Raw genomic sequence first — 21,842 nt, 5'->3', positions numbered from 1 at the left:
CTATTTTATTTTTAGCACAGGTAAATGTTGAGTTTAATCCCTCTTGTATTGTTTCTATGTTTTAATTTTACATCCTTTTTGTTATTCTATTTTATTTTTAGCACAGGTAAATGTTGAGTTTAATCCCTCTTGTATTGTTTCTATGTTTTAATTTTACATCCTTTTTGTTATTCTATTTTATTTTTAGCACAGGTAAATGTTGAGTTTAATCCCTCTTGTATTGTTTCTATGTTTTAATTTTACATCCTTTTTGTTATTCTATTTTATTTTTAGCACAGGTAAATGTTGAGTTTAATCCCTCTTGTATTGTTTCTATGTTTTAATTTTACATCCTTTTTGTTATTCTATTTTATTTTTAGCACAGGTAAATGTTGAGTTTAATCCCTCTTGTATTGTTTCTATGTTTTAATTTTACATCCTTTTTGTTATTCTATTTTATTTTTAGCACAGGTAATAATAATAATAATGTTTGTGTTTACTCACTCTTGTATTGTTTCTATGTTTTAGTTTTACATCCTTTTTGGTTATTCCATTTTAATTTGGGCACAGTTAACACTCCATAGGGCCGGAGCCCGACGTCTGGCGGTGACGTCGCCGGCAGGGCGGGGCCAACATTCCAGCCGCCGTGTACTTTTGTCTCTACGTGGAGGAGGCAGGACCGCGAGCTGGACGCTGTCTGGAATTTCAGGCGCACCGACAGTGAGTACCAATTTCCTGGCAACTATCTAGACCTAACAACTACTTAGAGCTTAGAGTTAGAGTCTTTAAAACGGCGTCCGCTGAAATAACAATCCTTGTCCTAATATCCTCTCAGCGCGCTCGCCGCTATCTCGTGTTTGAAGCGGCGGATTTGCAAGAGTAAACAGGGAGAGTTTCCTGCCCATAAAACTTGCATGTCTGTCGATAGCCGGGTTAGCTTTAGCTACACCTTCACTGTAGCCTATTCATCCTCACGGCGCTGACAAACACTGAACTAAAAAGTCTGACTCCTCTTTAATGCATGAATAGATAACTTTTAATACTGTTTTGACAAGTCCTAACTTAGCATACGTGCCCATTTGTGTCACTAAAGTGCTATTAAACACAAGGTGTGTGTGTTTTTTTTCATATTTGTGAATATGACAAATGTCTGTTCAATTATTGCAAAGGTGGAGTCTGCACTCTTTATTTTTTTTTTTAAATCTGGCATTTCTTAATCAAACTCACACATACAAGACAAGAAAATGCTAAATTTGCAGTGTTAGTTGTGTGTAACATCACTTTTTTTAAATTTATTTATTATATTTATAATGCATATTACCTTTAGTGTGATCTAACCCTCCTTCTCTGTGCCACATTTCTTTAAATTACTATGAGTCATTGTTCTTGTATTTAAATAAAGTGTTACAGTATGTTATGAAAGGTTTAAATGAGACGCCTCGGTTAGTTGCTGTGTGTGTTTTCTGAGCTTCATGTAAAGCAGTGGTCTATGTAAACTTGTTTATTGCACTTGAGTCGTTTACCAGATTTTTCCTGTCGAGCCATCTGGGGCTGCAGTATGCTTTTACATCTGGGATCCCGATTGTGGATCCCACTGCTGGGACAGAGCTGAAGAACAAGAACGAGCTTACAAAAATGTTGTGATTTTGGAGCAAAAACCGTGTCCTTAAATCTTATTTTGCTCGAGGAAAGTCAACTTTTATAAGCATGTTAAATCCATTAATGACACCAGGACTCAGGAGACAAACAATTGCTCATGTTAGCAGCAGAAAATAGCTGTAAATTATCCAAAATGTGCTTGTCATTAACCTGATTGGTGAGCTCAAATTGCTCATGAACGTATGCATGTGTGGTATGTGGACTATGCTGATGGCAAGTTTCCTCTTCTTTATGCTGCAGCACCACGTGAAAGCACCTACTGCAGGTGTGTTTTTTTTAAATACAGACGTTACATGTCTGATGATATCTGTGTAAAGACAAAACCAGACTGTCGGGTTGGGGGAAGAAGGGAAGAAGTGAAGGAGGGGGAGGGTGTTTATGTTCTGTGTGAATGAACAGGTTGTCCCACTTTCTGCGCTGTCAGGATTTTTAAAACGGGGCGGCCTCACTTGTTGTTTGTCGTGGTGAAAGTCGAGATCAAGCAGGTGCACTTGTTTTTACAAGCTCGTCAGCTGTAGTGTGAATAGAAAAGTTTGGTTCTCTGCATGTTTGCGTCCTCCGCCTGGATGTCAGACGCATACATGTCCTTGGAGTAAGGAGTGTCTTGCTCAAGGGTGTACGTCATGCCTACATGAGTAAAGGGTGGTACTTGTGATTATGCACTATTTAAAGGGTAATGATTTGCAGCACTTTTGTTAAGTAACATAGGTGTGGCTGCTTTTACCTTCAGTAAAAACGACCAACCTGTCTAATGACATTCCTAAGTGATGGTTTGTAGAGATGTTTGCCAGCCTCCTTTTTACTCCAGCCATCCTGTCATTTAAGTGAAAAGTAGTTTAAAAGAGGGAGCAAGCTGTAAAGATTAACTGCCCACGGTTAGGGATGCTGTCAGGAGACCGTTTCATTTGAATGTTTCCATAATGATTCACTCTGTATCCTAGCTTTGTGAGCTTTTATAATACCCCTAAACCCATCCAAGGGTAAGCAGCTGGACGCCATGTAAGAGCTGCGTAAACTCCACATACAGTATTTGTTGTCGTCGCCTCCTCTACCTCCTTCTTTACCTGCCAGTATGGCCGTGGCTTATCTTATCCACACGGCCCGAAGAGGAAATAAAGGGCTGGTGTCACAGTCTGTTTGGCATATATGACTCAGTTCGCTTCACATCTGTAGCCGATTGTGACTTGAGTCAAAAAATGTCTGCGTTCTCCCAGACTATGTTGGGTGTGTGCATATGAACTTGACCACACATGGGAAGGGTGCCCGATCTATTTGTGTGCCTCACATTTCCCATGTAACTGTGTGTGTGTGTGTGTGTGGATGAAACACTGGCAGGAACGAGGGTGTGTCGACACTTACACATTTAAACTCTCACCATTTGGAAACAGCCCTCTTTTTTTAAATTGACTGAAAGATCCATCAAAGGCGATTGTAAAAACTTGCGTCACTGCGCCGTTTTTGGCTCGACAATAAAAACTGGTCGCTGCTCGGGAAGAAATAATTGTGCACGGGTGAATATCTGGAGGGAAAACAGGGCGTCTTGAATGAAGTAGAGACTACGGAGCAAGTCCAGTTGCTCTTGTTTTGCTACTGCTAAATGTCACGTGACCAAACTTTAACAGATGTATGTGTGTGTGTGGGATTTGAGTTTGTTGTTTTTAGTTTTGAGCTTTAAATTTGAACTTTTTGGAGGTTGTTTTGAAGCAAAATTGCAGCATTTTTTTCAGTCTGATACTGCAGCCGTCTCAATAATGTCTATCTGTAGTATTAATATGCTATTAGGTCACCCCATTTAGGAGCTTGCTGTAGCACGAGTGCAGGAATTTGTTTCCTCCTATCTCGCAGCCACACAGTCCAGCTGTCAAAGACACCAACTGTCCTTGGAGCCTGACACTCCGGACTCATTTTCTAGCGTTTATTGCCGCTGGGTCTGCGACAAGGATTACAAACCCTCTATTCTTCTGCACCACCAGCGATACATCTCACATTTGTCTGCTGCCATCTGCCCCTCACTCCGTGTACTTAACCCCTCTTCTGTTTCCACTTTTCCCTCCGACGAGGGGTGTGACCCCTGGCCGGGGACGTAATGTTTGTCGGGCCTTGTGTTGTAGCTGGGGCTGACTTCAGCAGCCACATTTCACATCCTTCTGGAGAGAAAGTTAAATTTAGCAACACTGGCATCGTCATTTTCCTAATCGTTTAGTCAGGACTTTGTGCTCGCCCTGATTTAGTGTTACTTTGTAGAAGAAAAACTCTGTGATTCATGGAGTATTTACAGTGTCTCTGTGCTGGATAAAGTGACAAATCACGGCCTTTTTAGTATTATTTACTACATTATTTGTAACTCATTTGTGATTTTGTTGATGTCTTTTAATCCCTCTGTTTTGTTTATAAGAATAACACTACAGGAACTGAGTCACATTGTGGAGACCACATGGCTTCTGTTGAATCATCTTTTGATGAATACTATTAATAGTTTCATTCATGAAAGAGGATGTACGGTTACTGGACTTTTGTTCATTGTTTGCCAGCTTGAATGCCGATCTGTCCGGCTGCTGTGGCTGCAGAAATACTGCTCAAATAAACTCACCTACTCAGGCTAAAATAACTTCGAATCGTCAGTAATCAGGTGGATTTTAAATCCGTTTGACCGACTGGACGGTCAGCTATTACCTAATATGGTTTTACACTGTGAAAACCAGAAATGCCCCAGCCTTGCCCAGGATTTCTGACTAATACGTCGCGAAAAAATCAACAATCTGTACTTTAAATCAGGAAATGGGAACAGTTTTGTGTCTGGAAAAATCTGTGATCTTCAGTCAACCGCAGGATAAACCTCATCTTTGTTTTCCGAACACTTGTGTGTTCGTGAGGAATGCCACCATACCAGTTTAGCCCCAGAGAGAGAGCGAGAGGCAGTACGCCCTGCTCACCTCTCTGTAAGCGAAGCCCGATCTGCCCAGGCCTCATGCATTCCTCCGACACTACAGACGAAGAAGGAGGTACTCCTTATTTTCAGTGATTTTTCAGATGGTTGCTTCGCCTCCGAGGAGTTCACGGACACGGGGACTCTCAAAATAACTTGAGTCTCACTGGCAGTTGTCTTGTTATTGTTGTGTGGCTTTCGTCTTTACACATTTTAATTGAATTTCTCTGCTAAAATTTAAAAATACAACACAAACAAGCATCAAGATCCTCACAGAAGCCTTATGTTGTGTTATAGTCCAGATAAAGGTAAAAAAGGGTTTCGGTTAGAGGGTTTCGAAGGATGAGCTGATCATCCAAAAATAAAAAATGACCTAAAGGCTAAAGTAGTAGTCACGGTTTCTCCTGTTTTTTTTAACAACACAAGCTTGTTGCTTTACAATGGGGCTAACAGGAAATTACTTTGATTAGGGGAGAGCGGCCTGCCCTGAAAAGGAAAAGAGCTCAGGAGCGAAACTAAAGAGAACAGTGAGATATGATCAGCAGGGGTGGGGATCAGCAGGGATCAGCAAGGAGTCGGGTGTATGTGGTACTGTAAGTGTTCTCAGACCTGGCAGAAGATGGAGAGAGGAAAGGGCACTTCTCAACAGAAAACCTGAGACTAGTTTGTGATCTGAGGAGACGCAGAAGGTTGCAGAAGTCTAGATACGATTCGAGAGGCTAAAGATTTGTTCTTGATCCTGTCATTTTCTTCTCCACAGTCTCACCTTTTCTCCGACTGACCAGCTCAGGTCAATCACGGAAAAATGTCTGGAAAGATAACGAAAGAGGAGATGGAGGAGATGAGGGAGGTCTTTAGGAAGATTGGTGAGTACATTTAATAATAATAACACAAGCAAAATAACAGCAGCTCCAGCCCTCGTTGTGCCACATTTCCTGGTCTTTAATGCTTCTTTCTGTGTTTCTTTCTGTAGATCTGAACAACGATGGACATATCCGTGATTATGAACTCAATGCGCTCCTTAAAGACGCCGGCCATACCCTACCTGGATACATGGTTCGAGAGATCATCCAGAAACTCGACCGCAACATGGACAACCAGATCAGCTTCGAAGAGTTTTTGTCGGTACGTTAAGAAGTTTTCCCTCTAAGTTTCAGACATTTTCTTACTATGAGTTGGTCTTTGTTTCCTCCTCTGCCTAAAAAGCACCTCGCCCTCCTTGGATGGGGCCCGCTACGCTCAGCAACTTTTAGCAGCTACATGCACGACAGGGTTGAAAAGCCTCTAGAAACCACACACGCGCATACATACTCAAGGAATGTGGAAGTGAGGTCAGCAAAGTGGTGTGAGTTCCAGTATTTTGTTTCAGCTCATTCACAGGGAGTGCAGCTTCTGGTACAGGAGTCGACATGTACTGTAACTGTGTTTTTCTACAACTGATCCTAAAACTGTAACTCCAGTCTTGAACTTACTCTAATGGGCTCTTTCAGAATCTTAAATTTGAGGTAGTCTTTATAGTTTCATGATGACCGTTTTCCACATTTCAGCTGCCTCAGGTCCAGTTTTTAGATTAGTCAGGAGGTGGAAGAGGCAGGACTGCCAACATGGATAGAAAGAAAGAGAAATAAAGAGATAGGACATGTTCAAAATATAAAAAAAAAACACAGATCACTGTGGTTCTCTTTAAAATGTGAAGTGATTATAAGGATGTCACTGATTCGGAAAGCCTGTTTCTATTGAATTTGAATCACTATACACAAAAGTTCATAAACTAAACACATTTTACAGACCAGGTATCTCTGAAAAAGAGGCATCATGGCATCTTATCTCAAACACCCCTCCCATAAGTCCAAAAATGTTGTTCCTATGTGAGTATTGTAGGATATTACTAGAAAAGTCAGGTTTGTATTGCAGGATGGAGCATGACAGATAAATAAAGTTAAATAAATAAAAGAAGTTGATTAGAAATGAACTGGTTCAGACTGTATATCGGACAGAAAGACAAACGAGAGGAGAGAGGAGCAGATACTTTAATTTCCCGAAAGGTCCCCACGCTTTGTGGAACTTGTTGCTTGAGTTACAAACCGATCTTTTCAAGGTCTAGACAGGACATAACGTCTCTTATCCACTGAGCGTGGGTGAGCAGGGCAGCATCCCTCCATCTTAGTAATATTGCACGTCTAGCTCTAGAAAGGTGAAGGAGAATGTGAAGTGGATGGAGTTAAGCTCATGTTGTCTTCTCCAGTGGTGCCAACAAAGGCGACCAACGGGTTGGGGTTTAGTTTTCAAGTTTAGAATAAGGGACACAGTTAGGAAAACATCTCGAGTATCCACTCTCTTACATTTGTCACACAAGGGATTGATAGATATGGGCCCTGAGCACCACCTTAAACTGTAAGGTCTCATTTTGTGATAATCATGTGATTGATTGATCAGTTGAGTTTTTTTTAAGTGATGCTTAACTGTATATTTGACCGTTAAAACACAAGCTGCTCTGCTGTTGGTGGGAAGGGAAGGATATCTGGGACTTCCCCAGTTAGCAGCTAAACAGCATTGTTCCATTGTGTTAGTGTGTTAGTGTGTGTGTGTGTGTGTGTGTGTGTGTGTGTGTGTGTGTGTGTGTGTGTGTGTGTGTGTGTGTGTGTGTGTGTGTGTGTGTGTGTGTGTGTGTGTGTGTGTGTGTGCTCCACCCCTTTACAAAATGCATCCTTGCATATGAACATACTGCTTTTTAGAAGTGAACAAAAATAGCTTTTCGCCAACTTGTTGAATTGATATTGTTCGTCCAAGGTCGTGATTGTCTCGTTGTGGTTCCCTCATTTACCTAGAGTGCACACAATAAAATGCAAACGGGGCACCCTGTGACTGTGTATGCCTGTGGTGAATTATTTTTTTTTTTGCTGTGCTTTTTTAAACAAGCATCGCAGAGCCCGGCCTGAATGGCTCATTGTGGCAACACTCGACGCCTGTGTGGCTGAGGTCACTGATGAAGCAGCGATAACTTCAGGTTCAGGAAATATCGCACACATCACCACAGAATACACTTTGTCTGAAGCCTCTGACACGCTGTGCGTTACTGATAAGCCGCATATAGCATGAACTCACTCGATGCACCGGGCTCTCTGTGGTCCCATTAGTTGTTGTTGTTGAGACTGATTAAATGTTTAGAGATAATTATTCAGCGTTGGGATGTGGGGACAAGCCTGAGGGCGGTGTTGGCGTGGAGGATGATAACAGCTGCAGCTCTGCCAGTTTCGTGCTGCTGTTGATGACCTTAATGACATACTGGCACTCGTGCACTCAACACAGCAGTGCTTTAAATCACTACAGTGTACTTTAATGCACAACATAACATCAGTTGCTATTATGAGCCCATCGACCTGACGTCTTCCTGGACCTTTCATATGAATGAATGATGTTTTTCAGCCCATTTATATTCGATGTTCACCATATCCTCTCAGCTATTTCACTCGCAGGTCAGTTCAAATTTATTTATATAGTGCCAAATCATCACAAAAGTCTAATGACCATCCATATAGAGCAGATCTAGACTGTGCTCTTTATATTATCATTTACAGAGAGCCAACAGTTACTACCATGAGAAAGCACTTGGCAACAGTGGCGAGGAAAAACTTTTAACAGGCAGAAACCTTGTGAAAAAGAGACGGGGGAAGTTAGATAAATAGATGGAGACACAGATGCACAGCAGCAATAAAATAATGATAACTACATCTATAAATGTTAATGGAGATATGATTAAAGGTAGTAGTAATGATAACATAAGATAAGATGGACTTTAATGATCCCACGCCGTCATAACAGCTCATATACACAAGGTTGATAAGAAATGACTCATAAGTAAGAAATGTATCGAATGAAGTCATGCCGGTGTTCAAGAGTCTGACAGCTGTTGGAATGAAGAACCTGTGGTAGAGCTCCTTCTTACATGGTGGGAGTAGCAGTCTGTATTAATGGGACATGAATGTGTACAGATGGAGAGAGAGAAGAAGAGCTCAATCTAGGTCTATAGCAGCATAAATTACGGACGGTTCAGGACTCATCTGAGCCTGCCTGAACTATGACCCTTAGATGTGGAGAGGGTGTCTGCGTCTCAAACCCAGACAGGAGAGGAGCTTGATAGCTGATAGTGTCTGATGAGTGACCTCGGGCGGTCACGGTGAGAGAAACATGAGAGATGAGGATTGAGGCTTGTGCACAGATGTTTGACTTAAGTGATTTTGTAGTTACCAAAATGATCTGTGAAAACTGTGTTTCAAATCCACCAGAATCCTCAACATGTGGTCGATCTGGTTGTGATTTTATAATAAAATTGCAGATACACACACTCAGTGGGCACTTTATTAAACACACATGTACAGTCTGATACAATCCAATACAACTGTTCTGCTATAAACTTTTACAATGCCTGCATTGTTGAGTTTTTGTTGACACGGTCATAAAGGTATTATGCTTTAGCACTGAGGTCATGGTCATGGTGTTGTGCTGGACTGCATTATGTTCAGAGGAGCCCACCTCGTGTGTGTGAATAGGGAGGACAAATATTATATAATCTACTCGAGTACAACCCCACCTTTTAAAGCTGCTGGAAACCTCCATCCAAGACAGCCTTCTAACTATGTAATTTAGGGCCGCTAATCAGGTCAAACCCTCCACAGTCAGACTGAAATGTCACTGAAACTGAGACTATCCAGGTGGATTCATGGACTAAACTCTGATACTCTACCTGTTGTGTTCCCAGCTTCTAAATCTGAGTCTGACTCGCAATTTACGCTGCAAAATAATGACACAAAGACGTTTAATTTGAGACAGAGTGACATGGACAGTGAATGAGACTGAGGGAGCACCTGCATTGATGAAGCCGGTTTTTCAGCAAAATAAAAAGTGATTTCCTGATTGTTACAAAGCAGAACATTAAACACAAATAGACACACCCCGAGCAGGCCACACCCGCAAACAAGCCTGATCGTGTCTGAATGTGGCCTAATAATCATCTAAAATGTTTTAGGAATTAGTTTCAGTCCGTATTTGAAATGTTGTTATTGTAAACCTTCCAGATTTTTGTTGGGCGTGGTTATGCTCGGACATTTATTATGCAATACATTCTGCAAACACAAAACAAAACCTCTGTCCTCTGACCTCAGTCTGCTTCAAAAGTTTTATGTAGCAAAAATAAATATTCTTTGTTAAATGTATATTTAAATATTTAAACTCTAGTTTGATCGATCTAAATACTCATTTCACAGAGTTAGATGTGGAAATATTCTGGTAAAATTATTATTATTTTTTTTTTGTCAAAGGAGTCGGGTCTAGAGGCTTTGACGGGACCATAGATAACGGCTTCAGTTCACCGTCAGAGAGCTGCCTGTCCGCAAAGTGAAGCAATGCAAATATTCTAAATATAGCTACACTTAAACTGTCATTACTGCTCTCTGTTCACAGCAGTATATTGTTTAGCTTTTGTCCTGGTACTCATGAGGGAGATATCAATCAAAACATGCTGTTGTATTTTTAGTTTTATTCAAATACCGGACTGCTTTGACGACCTAATTTCCCTTCGGAGATGAATCTATCTATCTCACGCTTACAGTCCTGAGAAATCACAAAAATTAGCTGTTTTAATAGTTATGAACGTTTGTGTTCACTTAGAGGTTTGTGGGACCTCCAAGTTTGATATCGTATCTGCATTTTTACTATTTCATGCCACATTTCCAGAAGCTTTAACTATGACCTGAGTAATAAAATATAAAACTAAACACTACAAGCTTTGTTGCATTACACGGTGCATAATAAAGAGGCCACTAAGTGTGTATGTTTAAAAAAAAAATTGCACCCTTAAACAATAGTGGCTCATTCTTGTGGTGATTTCTCCGGTCTTGTTTCAGATTGTCCAGGACCTGAGGGGCAGTGAAGTAGCAAAAACTTTCCGCAAAGTCATCAACAGAAAAGAAGGCATCCTGGCTGTCGGAGGGATGTCTGAGCTTTCAAGCGAGGGCACACAGCACTCGTTCTCTGGTAAGAGACACACACACACACACACACACAGGCATCTAATGTTTGTCATGAGCTGTTGACTTTGTGCGCTCTGTACGCTTCAGCCGCAGATGCTCCATTTACCCATAATGAAGTGAGCTGAAGTGAGTGAGTCATTGCGAGCGACGCTGTCACGTTATGTTGTGTTTGTTGCAGAGGAGGAGCGATACGCCTTTGTGAACTGGATCAACACGGCTCTGGAAAAAGACCCCGACTGCCAACATGTCCTGCCCATGGATCCCAACACTGACTCTCTCTTCACGTCTGTCGGAGACGGTATAGTCCTCTGGTGAGAGTTCCTGTTTCCACTTTAACTTCCCCCCTCCCTACCCTTCCTCACCTGGCTGCTCTGCTGAAATAAATGTCAGATACCTGCATGTCAGTGCACCTAATGTTGTGAGTCCAACCAGAAAAAAACAGCCTGTATTGTGGGAAGCCAACCAACCATACCAACGTTCTTCCTCATATTACACAGGAGATATTGATGCTAATACAAAACTACTACATTCATGAGGAAAATATTCAAAATGGTTGTATGTATTAGTCACAGTCTGCTGTAGCGACTACTATCATATAAAAAAGGCTGCTAAGATGCTGAGCAGGCTCTTTATTGTGACTCAAAGCAAAACATCCCACAGTCTCATGTGTATTTATAGTGTTTATTAAAAGAAAGATTAACAACAAAACTTAACCTGACGTCACGGGACAGTAAACAGAATATCCAAGCTCTCTTTGTTTGAATCCGGCTACCAAGTGAACAGGTAAAAAAGGTAAAACCACACAACCACACATGTGCCAACTCCCAGAAATTATATTGATCAAGACGTGGATGTTGCACATTTGTTGTCAGTGTTGAGTTGTTTGAAGCGGACATTAAAGTTGCTGATTTGATTAATTAAAAGTCAAGTTTATAGTTGGAGTAACCATGATGATGATGATGAACAGACTGCAGAGCAGCAGAGTTGTATACGTTTCTTACAGTTTTGTCATTCTGTCTAATTGGTAAGTCTGCAAACTCTATGCTGCGTTCATGAGCACAATTTGGCAACAAAGGTCTCCAGCTGAACTCTAGGGACCGTTTTTCAACTTCACAGTCCGAATGTTAAACCGCTGGTCCACCAGGAAAATCACATTTCCTGCACCAGGTTGCTTATTGAGTTCAAAAACATTCATGATTTGCCAACAGTGAACGTTTGTATTGTTGTTGTTGTTTCCTTGTTTTACAACGTCGGATACAAACGCCTGATTTAAATGTCTGGTTTCACACAGCAAAATGGTGAACCTGTCAGTGCCAGATACTATTGATGAGAGGACCATAAATAAGAAGAAGCTGACACCGTTCACAATACAGGTCAGTTAAACTTTCAGCTCTTTCTTTCTCCTTACTCTTTATGTGAATGTTGCAGCAGCTGATGTTTTGTACCTTGCAGGAGAATCTGAACCTGGCCTTGAACTCGGCTTCTGCTATCGGCTGTCATGTGGTGAACATCGGCGCTTTGGACCTTAAAGAGGGGAAGCCTCATCTGGTTCTGGGCCTGTTGTGGCAGATCATTAAGATCGGTTTGTTTGCCGACATCGAGCTCAGCAGAAACGAAGGTACAGGTCCATTACGTCACATCTATTTACGCCTGTGCTCCTATCACTAGGGTTTCCTGGTCTGTTTTCAAGTAGCTTAACTGATCATTAACACCCCTCGGCAGCACTGGCAGCATTGCTGAGAGACGGGGAAACCCTGGAGGACCTGATGAAGCTGTCTCCAGAAGAACTGCTGTTGCGCTGGGCAAACTTTCACCTGGAAAATGCTGGCTGGCAGAAGATCAACAACTTCAGCTCTGACATCAAGGTGGGCCTACTCGCAAACAATGAATCCAGCTGGTGTTTTAAGGCAGGAACACCACTAAATTTATGAGAGAATACAGGCAAGAGGATTGCACTTCTCTAGTCACTAGATCCACCAACACAGGGATCTATCAGCACACTGTGCAAACATAAATGCACATTGCCTGGCCCAGACTCTTTCAAATGTCTGTCCACGCTGGTATTGAATGGGTTGTCTCTTCCTGGCTGACATTAAAACCTGTCAGACGTGTATTTTGTTCCCATTTTGTGGTTTTAAAACGGTAAACAAATGTTTTAATCTGTTGGCAACAGTTCATGTAAATAATGGCAATTACAGTGTCAGACATACAGTGTTTGTTGGGTGGAAGATTTCATTACTCTGTCTGGCCACTTCATAAATCAACCAGGCAGCTATACAAGCTGCTGCACCTGTCTGGTTCTCTTATGTCTTATGTTTTTCTCATACTATCTATCCTTTAGTTCTTTCTGCTATTTAATACTCTGAAATGTAATTTTAAAATTCAATATCTATTTCTTAATTGAGTTCATTTAGAGATGTGTGAGATGCCAGAGTTAGCCAAGAAACAGAAAAGTGTCCTGAAGTCTGACAAGTTAAAGTTTGAAATTCTGTTGGATGCTGTCTCCTCCGGGCTAAAGAGAAGGACCATCCGGCTTGTTATCAATGCACAGTTTAAAAACCAGCCGTCCAGGATGGTATGGGGGTGCATTAATGCACAATTGGGTAAACTGCACATTTGTGAAGGCACCATTAATCCTAAACAATGTATACAGGTTTTTTGACAGTGCTGAACTACATTCAGCTTGATTACAACAGCATGACTTTGTAGTAAAAAAGTCCAGGTGCTAAACTGGTCTGTCTGCAGTCCAGACCTGTCACCTTTTTATAAATGTAAAACCGTTGAGCATCTTAAATCAAGTAAGAATGAGAAAACATTCAACTTTTAAGGTTAAAACTTAAAAAGTCTCCTCAGGTCATAGACGCTTACAGAGTGTTGTTAAAAGAAGAGCTGATGCAACAGAATGAAACGTGTTGCTGGCATAAAAATTAAAAACGGACATAACACTTTCCAAAAACAATAAAAGATTCTTAGTTTCAACATTTGATAAGTTGTCTTTGTGCTATTTTCCATTTTTTGAAAAAGGAGTTGAGCAGCAAAGCTGAAAAAATTAATAAACTGCATGCCAAATGCTGTTGTTTTATTATTTACTAATGTAAATATGGCATACCACATTTGGAGAGACCCAGACTATCTAAATATTATAATTTATTCAAGCAGGTGGTAAGAAAATACAAAATATTTTGTACACAGTAAAAGTTCAGTCCATCGCTGGAATACAGCAAAAATTACAGCTATATGCCACAGTGCATTTTTGTGTTCGTTCCTTGGTAGAAATCATCAAATTTATTTTTGTTTGTTTGTATTATTTTCCAGGACTCGAGGGCCTACTTCCACCTCCTGAATCAAATCTCTCCAAAAGGCACTGAGGAAGATCAGCCACGCATAGACATCAACATGGCCGGCTTCAGCGTAAGCACTCTTGACAGTCGGCACTCACAGTTGAGTGTCTTCACCACATGCTAACAGCTGTACAGTGTCTGACAGGAGGCTGTGTGTGTGTGTGTCTGTGTGTGTGTGTCTGTGTGTGTGTGTCTGTGTGTGTGTGTCTGTGTGTGTGGTGTTCAGGAGAAAGACGACATGAAGAGGGCAGAGGCCATGCTGCAGCAGGCTGACAAACTCGGCTGTCGACAGTTTGTCACCCCAGCTGACGTCGTCAGTGGAAATCCCAAACTCAACCTTGCCTTCGTGGCCAATTTGTTCAACAAATATCCAGCGCTGACCAAACCAGAGGGTGAAGACATCGACTGGGGACTGTTGGAAGGTGGGTGTGAAGAGTTTAGTAGTTTTTCACAAATCACCAGGTATCCATTTCTGCTAGCACCAAGAAATAAGGTTTCAAAAAACACAAATATCAGCCAGACAGATGCTTTTAAGTTGTTTTCAAACGTGGACTGAATTGATTCAGTGTTTGCCCCGCTGGTCTTTATCTTAAATCCCCTGAAAGTTTGAGGTCAGATCAGTATTTCCAAGTAGTATTTCTGTCTGGCACTTCTACAATGACAGGTATTCCAGGTATTCTTTGTGGTATTTTAGAGTTTGTCAGTTTCTGATAAACGATTCAAAAGTTAACAATGACTCATCTTGTGTCAGGCGTGTACTTATTTTGCGTCCAAAAAATCTTTCTCAGTTATGACACCATCGGAGCAGAGTGCTACCTGTTTGATGCAGTCTATGAGTGATCTATGGCTTCACTGATTCCTGTACAAAAGCACAACTTAACTAACTTAGTTTCCCTCGGATGTCCTCCGGCTGCTCCAGCTTCGACTTTGTGTTTTTATAGAGCTTCCTGATGGACAGATGGCTTCAGCCTAACGACTTGTTAAAGTAGATGAACGGTAATTACCTGCTTGGTAACTGAATCTGCTGTCAGCAGGCAACAGATCTGAGCTCAGCAGCTGGACCAGACCAAGTTCAAGCATATCCTCTGGGACCAAATGGCACTCTGCTTTCCGTTTCCTGAGAACTTTAAATAACCACGAGTAGATGAGCAAGTTCAGAACTATGGAATCAAATCAAATCAAATTTTATTTGTATAGCCCAAAGTCACAAAGTACATTTGCCTCGGAGGGCTTTACAATCTGTACAGGGAGTGACACCCTCTGTCCTTAGATCCTCGGTCCGAGTGAGGAAAAACTTGCCCACAAAAAACCCTTTTACCAGGGGAAAACCCTGTGGGGTAGAAGAAACCTCAGGTGTACAGAACAAATCAACAGAGACATATTGTACAATTACAATGAATGATAAAATGACAAAGAAGAAGAAATGAAAGTCGGTCTGCATCATCAGGACTGTTTGAGGTTCCTGTAGGATCCCGTTGATACTAGTAAGGTGCTGACTGACTGAGTCTGTTTTTATTTCACAGCCTGTGAAGGACCGACTCTGAACAAACCGTTGTTTTTGTTAGCAAACTAACTGGCCTGCAGGCGTAAGCCACTCCCTAACTCCTACTGGATAAGTTGGTGTGGATATATGATACGTTTCTCAAGAAGTCAGCAGTTTTCTGAGATGTTTTCCCTTTTTTTCTTTCTGCTATTTGATTCTGAAATGTTTTTTTTTTTAATTAAAAAAATCTAATGTAAACAACAAAACCCAATATATAAATTACTCACAAGCAATATTATGGCTGGTTATGTCACCTGAAAGTCCCCTAAAATCCCACGATCCTTTGCCGTGTAGGTGAAACACGAGAAGAGAGGACTTTCCGAAACTGGATGAACTCTCTGGGAGTGAATCCACACGTCAATCATCTGTACGGGTATGTACCACAAACAAAGCACTGAAAGACAGTTCATCTCATTCCTGTCTGTGCTGCCGTCTTCTATATTCTGTTCTCATTTAATATTAATGATTTACAAACGTAATATTGTCTTCCAGAGACCTACAGGATGCCATGGTCATCCTTCAGCTGTATGAGAGGATTAAAGTGCCTGTTGACTGGAACAACAAGGTCAACAAGCCGCCTTACCCCAAGCTGGGAACCAACATGAAAAAGGTCAGTCAGATTACTTTTAATTGTTCAAGGCAAAGAGAGGAAAAATAACATGTTTGACTCTTTTTATTTTTATTTTTTGCTCTTTTAGTTAGAGAATTGTAACTACGCAGTTGAACTGGGCAAAACAGCCAAGTTCTCCCTCGTTGGCATCGGCGGGCAGGACCTGAACGATGGCAACGCTACCCTGACTCTGGCACTGGTGTGGCAGCTGATGAGAAGGTGAAAAACAACTTACGAAATGGAAAATACATCTTCAAAATGTCTCTGTTGTGTCTCTGTGGCAGTTTCACCCTTTTTTTTAATGTTCTTTAACACTTAAATTAATGAAAATAAGTCAAGACATATTAAAATATATAAATAACTCAAACAAATGACAAAGGAGGAGACATGAAATTATGTCACTTTTGAGGATGATAATGAAACAACAAACCAGGGTACTTACTTGTTTGTGTACATGACAATGGTGGTAAATGAAATACGGCCGCTTCCAAAGAACATTTTGTTTTTCAGTCAGCGTGTCTGTGTGGTATTTTGAAACACTACAATCACCATCAGATTCATTGTGTATATTTACTGTAAACCAAAGGGAGTTGGTAACCTCCATTTCATGCCAGTGGTGTGTTAATGTGTGTGTTCCTCCAAATTGAGACCACATTTCCATAAACTCCGTTGCCTCCCTGTCACAAAGGATAGCTGTTGACATATAGTCCGCCCCCCATACTTCATATGTTTTGTGTCAGATTTGGCGATGTTTGAGTGAAACCAGAAACAATACAGAGGCTGCATTTTAAAGTTTCTTCATTGATGTGGTCTTTTTCTAAGTGCATCATAAACATTGTGTCTCTCCGCTCTTTCAGATACACGTTGAATGTACTCGAGGAACTCGGTGACGGACAGAAAGTGAATGATGACATCATTGTAAAGTGGGTGAACCAAACGTTGGCGGAGGCTGGAAAATCGACCAAGATTTCAAGCTTTAAGGTGAATCTGTTTTTCCCTCTTTGATTTTATTTCTGTGAAGTGGAAGTTTGTCTATGTCTGACTTCACACCAGCTCAAGCTGCCCTGTGCAGATCAGCATTCGCAACGTCTGTCAAAAAGTATAACTGACAGATTGTAAAGCCTGAGGCAAATGTACTTTGTGACTTTGGGCTATACAAATAAAATCTGATTTGATTTGATTTGAACAGCTATGTATTCTCTGCAGAACTGAGCAAGACTCTTCAGAAACTGATCACAGCGCTCCTGGAGGGGCCAATAGAAACCCAAATCCAGCTGTGTAATTCAGGGTCTTATGTTCCTTAATAATAATAATTTTATTAGTTATTAGTAAGTATGAGGAATTAGTTTCGAAGCAGATTCAAAATATTGTACATTTTCCAGATATTGGATTTGAATTGGCCGTGATTATGCTCCGATTAATTGACTTATTCAATCTGCCTCAAAGCTAGCAGTGACTTTGCTTCATTTAGTGCAATAAATAAACTTATTTCCTTTTAATTAAACAGAAAAAATACAACCAAGTTTCTCTATTTTACTAAATTCAAATTAGCTTTTTGGTCTCTTCATTCAAATGCGACAGAAACAAAATAAAACTCACCAAACTGGTCCAACAATCACCAACTCTGGTCTAATTGATAAAAATCATCAATTCATTGAGTTAGATGTAAAAATATTCTGGTAAAATTACTGTTTTTGAAAAAGGAGTCTGGTCGGGTGGATTTGAAGAGAGTGTAGATAACTGCTTCAGTTTTGTCTGACGGTAAGAGGCTGAAATACATTTTGCTGCTGCCTCCCCGTCCATAGCAGATCATCGTTCAGTTTCTGGTCCTCCTGAGTGAGATGTCAATCAGAACATGATCTGCCTTAATTTCAGATGTTTGTAGACGCTTAATATGACGCTCAACTTCAATTTCGTCTACCTCAGCGATTTATGAGCACTAAAAGCTCAGACAAACTAAGTAGAGCTTTTGAGATTTTGTTACACATACTGCCAAGATGATTTTAAAATGAAAGAAAGTAGCTTTTATTTATTGATGGGCTAAATCTGTACACAGTGTTGGACAAACTAAAAAGCTTTACTCAAGTAAGCTTGTGCATTAGATTCTTAATCTGTGTCATGTGGTAATCAGGACAAGGAGATCAGCAGCAGTTTGGCGGTATTGGAACTGATAGACGCCATCCAGCCCGGCAGCATCAACTACGAGCTGATAAAGACCGGCAGCCTCTCTGAAGACGACAAGCTGGAGAACGCCAAGTAAGATTTTTCTATTTAAGAAGCAGCCTGTCGTAGTAATTCTGTTTTTTTTTTTATATACACGTCTTAACGCTCTGTTGTTTCCAGGTATGCCGTCTCTATGGCGAGGAAGATCGGAGCCCGCGTCTACGCTCTCCCAGAAGACCTCGTGGAGGTCAAGCCCAAAATGGTGATGACAGTCTTTGCCTGCTTGATGGGTCGGGGGATGAAGCGAGTCTAAGAGACACTGGCTGGGATCATTGTGACACTTAACTAAACTTGTACCCGCAAGCCATTAGTGTTTCCAAAAGAGCTCCCACAACTGAAGGAATGAAGATTTTTTTTTTGTTTTTTCGAATGAGAATAACGTGACGAAATGAAGTTACAGAATCATAAATTTGCATGTATCCCTGCCTATTTCGAGGTGTTTACTGAAGAAGTCCTCTTATGTAGTCGACCATACTAAAAAAGAAAATTTAAGAGATGGGTCTCGCGGCGTGACACAGGACAACTTGTTACTTTCTATATGCAGACGTCTTGATTAATGTATAAGAATGCTGTTTGGTTTTTTTTTTTAAAGAAAGCGAGTATGCATATTTCCAGCTGCAAGGTTGTTTACATATTTTTATTCAGACTGATAAGTAAATTATATCCTTGACTAAGCAAGACACATTCCTGAATACCATACTTATGAAAAAATGCTTGACAAGGCGGGAAGAGGGGGGAAAAAAGAAAAAGAGAGAGAGTCAGAGGCGAGATGTTTCGGTGGAGCACATGTCGAAAGACACCCAAACATTCCCTCTCATGAAATGAAGCATGTCTTAATAACTGGCACCATAAACTTCTACATATCTGCATACAGAAGCCATACGGTCACATTATATTAATGACCAGTCTGATGTGCTGTCTGTTTTTCTTGTACTCGTCATTTGTTTGTTTTTTGGGATTATTCTCCGTGAGGTAAAAATGCTGTTTTTTTTCGGGGGTGTTTAGTCTTTGTTGTATCTGGCTTCAGTTTCTTTTCTTTTTTTTTTGTCTGTTACGTTGGATAAGGAGCAGGCTGACTGGACTCTCCTGACTTCTGCTGTGCCTTCCTCTTTGTCTCAAAGACGACTTGTACTCGTTTTTTTTTTTTTTTTTTTTTTTTTTTTTTTTTTTTTTTTTTCTTTTTTTTTTTTTTTTTTTCACTGTTTTTTTTTTTTTTTTTTTTTTTTTTTTTTTTAGGTTTTGTATCCAACATTACCAAATATAAACAGTTACTTCATTCCAGGTAGTTTCACAATATTCTATGGCAACAGGCCAACTTGTATTTGGTCAATTTGTCTACTCTTAAGTGCTTTACATGTAACAATAAATAAGTCTTTGAAAACTACTCCGTGTGTTTTTATCTTTATAGTTTCAGGACGTGAACATGTCGCTGTTATCGTGAGTAGTCATGGTGAATACAAATCTTTATGGTATTATTGATTTTTCCTGTAAAATAAAGGGAGATTTACACCAATAATGTAGACCGGGGTTAATCTTGTTGTCACTTTAAGGTTGCTAGGCAACCACCTGAGTGTAACAGTTTCCCACTGCTTCCAGTCTTTATGCTAAGCTACGCTAATGAGCTTTAAATTCATCGCACAGACACGAGAGTGGTGTCAATCGTTTCATCTAATTCTCTGCAAGAGAGCAAATGATAATAAATGTCAAACACCTTCCAAGGAAATTTTAAAACCACAGGATTTTAGAACTTGCTGGCGAACAACAGCAGACAGTGTCTCCTCTAACACCATGTTTATGATCCGAGCTTTCACCTCATTTCATTTTTACAGCTGCCCACTTCTCTTTTCTCTTATCTGCTACTGACCACATGCTTTCATGTACTTCCCTGTTTTTCATTGTAAAATACAGTACATATTTCAAACATAAAAAAATATATGTATATTTATGGTTTGTCTGTGCCCCCTGACTGTCCAAGAGGAAGTGCACTGAGGCCTTAGATGAATGGTAAACATAACAAAAGTTATAAAGAAATAAAATGATGGCTTCAGTTGACACGTCAACTCTCTTTACAGTCCATCATCTTGTAGTACAACAAGGGATAGCAGTGGCAGATTGTAGTTTACAGTTCACTGGCCTGAATCTCAGTCATATGTAAAGTCCTCAGGGCTTCCCTCCCTGAAGGGTTTCTCAGTAAGTCTCCAGTCCTGCTGTTTTTCTGAGGATCTGATTAAAGCTTAGACTGTCAGAGAGCTGGAAGATGAGGAAGATGTCTCCTGTGGCCTTCATCATCTGGATTTTTCAAGCTCCATTTGCATCACAGAGTGTGTCTGTGTAGTGTTGAAAAGTGAGTTTTATGAAGATCATTATAATGTTTAATTAACTATGAAAAACAAACACATCGGACACATAAAATTTATTAATGTTTATTTTATTTATTTATTTTTTCTACAAGATATCAAGCCAACAGTAAAAGTATTAATACAACAAGTCCTGCATTCAAAATCCCACTTGAGTAAAACTACAGCAGTATTACCAGCTAAATACGGAGGCCTTAAGTGGTCATACATTCATACATTTTATTTTCTCGTGACTTAATTTCATTTGTTTGTATGAATTTGTTTGTTATGTATGAAGTTTCCCCACAACGCTGCAACAGACGTTTTATGAAGTACCAGAGTTCACGCTTCACTCACAACCGTTTATTGAGTGTGCCTGAAAGCGCACACTATAAGTTATCCACCGCGCTTCTCCCGCTTATTATTCTTACGCCGTCTTTTTGGCTCGCTTCTCCTCCGAGTTTTTGTCGCATACACACAAAATGGATATCAAAATGTGCAGCTCGGCCGGGGTGGGTGTGCTATAACTTTTCTAAGAGTTTCGGCAAACGGTTTTGCCAAAAATCGCCAAAAACCATGCCAAAAAAATTAATGGGTGTGTATTGCGAGAATTTTCAAGAGTGAGTGATGTCATCGCTAGAGTGGAGAGGGAGAGGAAAATTCGTCTAAAAATAAATTTGTAAACTGCGATTGTGGCCGCAAATGTCAAGCTACAGAAATCATTTATAGCTAGAAACGCAGGAAAATTTGTCGTCTCACTCACATTCGCCTGCTAAAGCTGTCAGATATATAGTTTTGGCGGGAGATGCAAAGATGCGGCAGCAACACCCATCGACAGCCCCATAGACAATGATTCAATGATTGGAAATACGGTTTGGCCAGAGATCCTTCATCTCCGAGGGATGCTCTCAGCATTTTCTCTCTGTTTCTGTCAGCATTCCCAACTGACATTCTAACAGGTGCAGTAACTGATCTGCTGATTAGTTGGTCCTGGTCGTTGTTTTCCTTCCTTCCTTCCTTCCTTCCTTCCTTCCTTCCTTCCTTCTTTTTTCCTTCCTTCCTTCCTTTCGTCGTTTTTTCCTTCCTTCCCTTCGTCATTGTTTTTCTTCCTTCCTTCCTTTCTTCCTTTTGTCGTTGTTTTCATTCATTCCTTCCTTCCTTTCTTCCTTCCTTCCTTTTGTCGTTTTTTTCCTTCC

The 21,842-nt window shown here is 40.6% G+C and overlaps 1 protein-coding gene across 1 annotated transcript; it reads left to right on the top strand.

Moving 5' to 3' along the window:
- The first annotated feature begins 549 nt into the window (after positions 1–549).
- On the top strand, positions 550–19,490 carry LOC104919708 (plastin-3). The gene is made up of 16 exons (XM_019268956.2): positions 550–699; positions 5,325–5,430; positions 5,538–5,689; positions 10,468–10,597; positions 10,772–10,904; positions 11,885–11,966; positions 12,046–12,211; positions 12,316–12,458; positions 13,909–14,004; positions 14,161–14,356; positions 15,772–15,850; positions 15,970–16,087; positions 16,176–16,306; positions 16,945–17,068; positions 18,219–18,343; positions 18,431–19,490. Exons 2-16 carry the CDS (start codon positions 5,370–5,372, stop codon positions 18,561–18,563), a joined length of 1,869 nt encoding a protein of 622 aa, XP_019124501.1. The 5' UTR covers positions 550–699; positions 5,325–5,369; the 3' UTR covers positions 18,564–19,490.
- The last annotated feature ends 2,352 nt before the right edge of the window (positions 19,491–21,842 follow it).

This window comes from Larimichthys crocea, chromosome XXII, assembly GCF_000972845.2.
Source record: "Larimichthys crocea isolate SSNF chromosome XXII, L_crocea_2.0, whole genome shotgun sequence".
NCBI lineage: Eukaryota > Metazoa > Chordata > Actinopteri > Sciaenidae > Larimichthys > Larimichthys crocea.
This window is presented reverse-complemented; position numbering and strand designations above follow the sequence as displayed.

Excerpts from the sequence above, each read along its gene's own strand:
- LOC104919708 (XM_019268956.2), top strand. The coding sequence starts at position 5,370 with ATGTCTGGAAAGATAACGAAAGAGGAGATGGAGGAGATGAGGGAGGTC. Across the intron at positions 11,967-12,045 it reads TGACACCGTTCACAATACAG|GAGAATCTGAACCTGGCCTT; the intron begins GTCAGTTAAACT and ends TGTACCTTGCAG. Across the intron at positions 18,344-18,430 it reads GACAAGCTGGAGAACGCCAA|GTATGCCGTCTCTATGGCGA; the intron begins GTAAGATTTTTC and ends TGTTGTTTCCAG.